This window comes from Hylobates moloch, unplaced genomic scaffold (genome assembly GCF_009828535.3).
Source record: "Hylobates moloch isolate HMO894 unplaced genomic scaffold, HMol_V3 SCAFFOLD_10, whole genome shotgun sequence".
Lineage (NCBI taxonomy): Eukaryota > Metazoa > Chordata > Mammalia > Primates > Hylobatidae > Hylobates > Hylobates moloch.
In genome coordinates this window covers 103,766,804-103,773,049 of record NW_026652285.1, presented here as the reverse complement: position 1 = coordinate 103,773,049, position 6,246 = coordinate 103,766,804, and the positions used below count along the sequence as shown (strand labels likewise).

Genomic DNA, 6,246 nt, shown 5'->3' with positions numbered 1-6,246 from the left:
TTTTTTTTTTTTTTTTTTTTTTTTTAGTAGGGACTGGGTTTCACCATGTTGGCCAGGCTAGTCTCGAACTCTTGACCTCAGGTGATCCACTTGCCTTGGCCTCCCAAAGTGCTGGGATTACAGGCATGAGTCACCACACCTGGCCTGTTTCTTTGTTTGTTTAATAAAGGCGGAGTCTCTGTCACCCAGGCTGGAGTGCAGTGGTGCAATCATAGCTCACTGCAGCCTTGAACTCCTGGGCTCAAGGAATCCTCCCACATCGGTCTCCTTAGTAGCTGGGATTACAGGCGCACACCACCATACCCAGCTAATTTTTGTATTTTTTGTAGGGATGAGGTCTTGCTATGTTGCCCAGGCTGATTTCAAACCCTTTTTTTTTTGAGACAGAGTTATGTTCTTGTTACCCAGGCTGGAGTGCAGTGGCACAATCTTGGCTCACTGCAACCTCCGCCTCCCAGGTTCAAGTGATTCTCCTGCCTCAGCCTCCCGAGTTGGGATTACAGGCGTGCACCACCATGCCTGGCTAATTTTTGTATTTTTAGTAGAGACAGGGTTTCGCCATGTTGGCCAGGTTGATCTCAAACTCCTGACCTCAGGTGATCCTCCTACCTTGGCCTCCCAAAGTGCTGGGATTACAGGTGTGAGCCACCACACCCAGCCTAGCTGTTCTCAAACTCTTGAGCTCAATCCTCCTGCCTCGGCCTCCTATAGTACTGGGATTACAGGTGTGAGCCATTGCACCCAGCCCGCCACACCTCTTAATAAAAGGAGATCTCTGCCTCTGCCCGCTGGTTTGTGTTTTGTTTTTGTTGTTGTTGTTGTTGTTGTTTTTTACTGCTCATTTGTTAATGTTACTTTAGCAGCCCACAGCTTTGCCCGTGTGGGTTGAACCATGGCAGCCACATCACCCTCAGGGTCCTCATCAGCATACTGGCTTCTGAGGTCCCCAGCAAGTGCTTGTGGAGCCAGAGGCCAGAGGCTGCGGTGGGAGTTTGTTCTGGGAAAGAGACACCCCAGAGTGGCTCTTTGGTTTGCTCTGGGGTTTGGAAGCTGCTCACTGCAAATCCTAGCGCCCGACACATGACTCTAGCCCTTGCTGCTTCCAAACCCTGTAGCAGTAACAGGCTGCCTAACCCATCCTCCCAGGGGACTGATCCTTCAGGACCTGACCTTCGTTCACCTGGGAAACCCAGACTACATCGACGGGAAAGTGAACTTCTCCAAGCGGTGGCAGCAGTTCAACATCCTTGACAGCATGCGGTGCTTCCAGCAGGCGTGAGTGCCACCATCCCGGGGGTGCTGGGTAGAGCTGAGCCCCAGGCCACACGCAAGGAGAGACAGCCCGGGACACTGAGGGGAGGGGGAGCCACGGAGGACCCAGGGACCTGCCACTGCTGAGATATAGTCCGGGCCCTTCAGTTTCTGCCAGGATGACTTGAGAGCATGCCCACCAGGCTCCATGCCAGGCCTAGCCTGGCCCTGGGCCTAGACCCCATGACAGCACAGCTCGTCCTCCCATTTTACACACCAGAAGCTGGTGCCCACCTTGCTGTGAGAAGGGCCTCACAAACCCTGGCCTGCCTGACTCTGAGGCACCACAGCTCCCCCAGGGCGGGCCCTGGCATGCATTGTTAGGGGCAGTAGGGTCACCTGGGGCCCCTTCCCTGCGAGCAGCCCAGCCTCAGGGCCCTGTTTGTGCTCCACGTGCTGGTGGCACCATCTCTGAGTGCTGGTGTCCCCTCTGTCACATTGGTTAACGGTAGCCCCTGCAGCATCCGTTTGCTGCGAGGCTGTGGGGATGGTCCCCGAGGCACCTTCCAGGAGGGTGGCGCCATCGGGCCGTCCAGCCCACACAGGTGCTCACTGACTGCTCCCCATCCCCTGCACCAGGCACTATGACATCCGGAGGAACGACGACATTATAAACTTCTTCAACGACTTCAGTGACCACCTGGCTGAGGAGGCCCTATGGGAACTCTCTCTGAAAATTAAACCCAGGAACATAACAAGGAGAAAAACAGACCGGGAAGAGAAGACCTAGGAGCAGACGCCGGGATCGAGGAGAATGCTCGAGGGGCGCGGAGGGCAGCTCCCAGACCGGAGAGGACCTTGGACCTGTTAGGCGCATGGCAGGAGTCCCGGCCTCGGAGCCACGAGGCTGGCCAGGCCTCAGCGGGGCCGGGCGGGAGCTGGAGGCTGCCAGCCGCTTCCTGCCTCCTTCCTCTGTGGGAGCAGACCCATGGGCCTCAGGGCAGCCAGCAGGCAGGTCTTGTTGCCAATCTGCAAACCGGTGGTTTTCTGGTTTGGTTTTGTTTTCTGCTTTTACTTGCATCTCTCCCCTCTTGACCTTCCACCCACTCCCCTCCAGGGAGAGAGCAGCAGAGACCTCATCAACAGACCAAGGAAGTGGTGGGTGCTCCCCCTCCCTAAGTTCCAGGGTCCCTGAATCTTCCGAAATCTCAAATGAGTGGAGGCCTTCCTGGGTGGGCTGTCCTCCAGGGGCCCTGGAATGGGGGCAAGCAGCTGGGTGGGCAGAATGCAGAGTAGACTCGGGGGAGGGTCCTTTCACTTTCCGCTTCTGCTTCTGATGCATGGAGGATGATGTGAGCTTTTCAGCAGGCCCGGAAAGGTACGCAGGTGACGCCTTAGCAGCCCCGCAGCTGGTGCTCTGCCCCGCGGTACTGGCGCCATCAGGGCCTCCCTTGCCCACCTGAGAGCAGCAGCAGTCTCTGTCATCCCGTTGCCCCTTACCCCCCACCCCAGGCCACTGGGCCCCTCCCATACCACCTGGGGAGCTGAGAAGAGGAGGCTGGAGTAAGGGAGGACTTGATCATCCAAGAAATACTTTTTATTGCTGGGAGTCTTCTGAACCTCACCAAACTGAGGCCAGAGCTGAGCTCCTGGGGGAGTTAATTCAGAGGGGAGAGGCCAGCACCTCCCTCCTCCATCGCTCGCTGTGTGCCTTAAACTCCCATCTCCTGTCCCTCCCCATCCCCTGGCTTCCCCTCCTTCCTTGCCCCATCCTGGGCCGGCCAGTGGGGCTCCTCCCCTGGCTCTTCAGACCTTTCAGCCAGTGCTGTCAGTGCCTCTGGGAGGGAAGGGCATCCCTGAGGCACCCGAGTGGGCCCTCGGGGTGCAGGGAGGCAGAAGCCTGGCCACAGAGGAGCCTCCTAAGGCAGCAGCTGCAGCAGGCGCGCCCTCTCCCCACTCTCCCCACACCAGAGCGGCTTCCAGAGCAGATGCTGTTTCCATCCTCCTCGTCAAAACCGTTCTCGCTGCTGAGCTTGACAATCTGGGCAAGGCTTGTGGGGCGCTTGGCAAACAGAATCTGCCCTGTGCCGCCTGGCTCCGTGGCCTCCAGCATGAGCCTGCAGGCAGGGCGCTGCGGGAACCCAGTCGTGCTGCCCCAGCCCATGCCTCCGGGTCTGCGGTGCATGAATGAGTGCTCACTTGTCCCGGGTTTAGGACGTGGTCAAGTGAACAGCAGGGTCTAACTGTGCTTACTTAGCCCAGTTCAAACAGAACAAAGGAAAAATATAGAAAGCAACATCTGTTGATCATTTAGGTTTTTTTTAAAACAGCCATGTCACTTTGAGTCCTTCATGGGTTTTTGAACAGCATTTATCAGAAGAAAATGTGGGCTTTTTCCCCTCTCCCGTGTTTTGTTTGTCCTGTAGATAGAGGGAGGAAAGCCGTGCAGTGGCAGGCAGGGCCCCCTCTGGCGGCGGGACCCCCTCTGGCGGTGGGACCCCCTCTTGCGGTGGTCCTGCGGGGCCAGCCGGGACCTGTCACTTTATTATTTAAGGAGTGTGTGTGTAGAGTCGCTGGCTTATTAACAGTATTGTGTGTGGGTTGGGTTTTTAGTTTGTTCCTTCTTTTTGAAGTCCCTTCATTTCAATCCTTGCCTCTCTCCCCCCTTCCCTTGCCCAGCTCTGTTGAATGCTGCTGTGCGCGTGTGAGGGTCGCTCTGCACACAGGGCCCTTGGGTTGTGCGAACTGAGATTCTCCCTGTATTTGTGAGACTCGTAGGAGTCCCCCTCTGTAGCATAGGCAATGCCAGTGCCATGCTGCAGCCTCAGAAACCAGGCCTCTCACCCCAGCAGCAGGCGGAACCGTGTCTGTGGTCGGGTGCTGTCCACAGCTCTGTCTGCCTTGTTCTTGGGCTTGAGCTGGATAGAGGTGGGGTCTCTTCACCTTCCCCGAATTCAGAACAGACTCTGTGCCTGGCGCCAGTGTGCCCAAGCAACTCCCCAGGCCCTCGTTGGGAGCCCTTGGTGTTCTGAGCAGCAGGGCCCAGGCAGCACATGAGCAGTGCCCAGGGGTTCCCTGTGTGAGGACAGCAAGGTGCGATGTATGTCTAACTTATTGATGGCAGGTGTCCCCCTGCGCCCCCTGCACCTGGCCCTGGTTATTGCTGAGCTCTGTGCTCAGTGCTGCGGCCTGGCCATGGCTCGTCTGTTCCTTTGGGGGGGCCAGGCGGGTTGTGGGAATCAGTCTTCACAGACAGACATGAGCCAGGCAGAGGACTCGTTCCTTGCAGAGGTCAGTCCTCACCTGCAGGTGTCAGGGGGGCAAGGAGGGGCAGGCACACAGCATGTCTGACCTGAACCCGATTCTGGGGAGCATCTTCCCGCTCCGGCCCCACGACCTCCACAGGGTTACATTGTAATATATATGCCCCAGCGAACCTGTCTGATGGTGGCATCTTCCTGCAGACATTTCAAACATGTAACTTTTATATAAAAAAAAAAATAAACACAGATGAAAGCTGCCCAATGCCATGTCCGAGCCCAGCTGCATGTGTGCAACTACAGTGACAGTCCAGCCTGCTCCAGGCTGGCCTTGCTCCCTCTTTTCTGAGACCCCTCTCGCAGGCGGGGCTCCTGGGAGGCTGAGGGTCATTCAGCTCCATTCCCAGGCCCACTTGCTGCCATTGGAGTAGTTGTGGCTGAGTGAAATGGACGTCACCAGAACATTCCCTCCTAGGCCTTGTGCCCTAGAAGCATTCAACTGGACGAAGAATTGCTCGTGCCCCCGAGGTCGGTTCATGCACAAGAGCCCCTCACCCCAGTGTCCTGGTGAAAAGGGCATTCCTCGGGTGGGATTTGGGGGCGCAGGCTCTAGAACTGCTCCTCAGGGCCCAGAAGCACTGTCTTTATGGTGTGCCTTTTGCGGTGTGTCCTCTGCCGCCCAGGAGGCGGCATACAGAGGCTCGGGTCCAGCCCCGATGAGGAACAGCAGAGCCTCTGCACTTACAAGGGACGGAGTGAGGAGGCCCCAGGGATTCCAGTCCCTTCTCTGCCCTGAGGTGTGCTCTGTCCCCTCCATGCAGAGTAAGGCACAGGGCCCAATGGCTCCGGGAGGCCATTCACCATCTCCCTGTCTTCCTTGTCCTCCCAGAGCCACCCCCACGCCACGGCCCACCTGTGCCCCAGGGTTTCCACCCTAGCATCTGAGACCAAGCACCCCGGCATAGCCACCCAAGGATGGCGGGGATCAGGGCCAGCCCTCATATTCATCCTGGTTCCCAGTCCCCAGCTTTCAGCCCCACAGCGGCCCCTGGGGAAGCCCAGGATCTCTGCATCTCTCTCTAACTGGTCGTGCAGAGGTCGGACCTGGTGAGGAGGAGGCATCTCCCCTCATGCCCCCCAAAGGCAGCAGCTTAAGTCTGTCCCTTTAAAGGGAGGGGGCCAAGTATTCCTGGGCTGATCACAAGATCTGATAGAAGGGACCCCTCATCAGGCAGGCATCCAGCATCCCCTCAGCTGTTGGCTGCCTGTATGTCAGGCACTACCCCGAAGCCTCCATGAACCTCGTAGGTGATGGAAGCCCATGTTCTCTCTTTTGTTCCTTGTGTCCTCGGGCAGATTGCTCAGCCACTCATACCTCAGGCTCCTCATTATCTGCTTTTGTCCAGTTCGACCAATGAGCACACAGAGGCCCGAGAGAGACCAGTCCATTCCTGAGTCCTCCACTCCCATCTCCCTCTCCTGCCAGCAATGCCAGGAACCTGGTCTGGCCCCAACAACCCCAGTGAGCAGGAGGTGACGTGCCAGGTATGGACCTCAGGCCTCAGCCTTCCCACCAGGGCTGCGGGGCAGCAGCTGCTGTGACCCACCCTCGTCTTTGGTGACCGGCAGACCGAGAGATTCACTGAGGGAGCCGCCATAGTCACGGAGGAAACACCTTGGCTTCCACCCCACCCCCAGAGTGTCCCCGCCCAGGGCCTGAGAGTGTGCATGCTTA

General features: G+C 57.7%; 1 protein-coding gene across 5 annotated transcripts in view; it reads left to right on the top strand.

The window, feature by feature from the left end:
- The window catches only part of RAPGEF1 (Rap guanine nucleotide exchange factor 1), a 163,963-nt gene extending 158,068 nt beyond the window's left edge, over positions 1 to 5,895 (top strand). For 4 of the 5 annotated variants that reach the window (XM_058445301.1, XM_058445300.1, XM_058445299.1 and 1 more), the window contains 2 exons: positions 1,147 to 1,275; positions 1,891 to 5,895. In XM_058445301.1, coding sequence (XP_058301284.1) covers positions 1,147 to 1,275; positions 1,891 to 2,041 — 280 coding nt within the window. In that variant the 3' untranslated portion in view covers positions 2,042 to 5,895. The remainder of the gene's footprint in view (positions 1 to 1,146; positions 1,276 to 1,890) is intronic. The other variant, XM_058445302.1, reaches the window with a different exon arrangement.
- Positions 5,896 to 6,246: the final 351 nt, after the last annotated feature.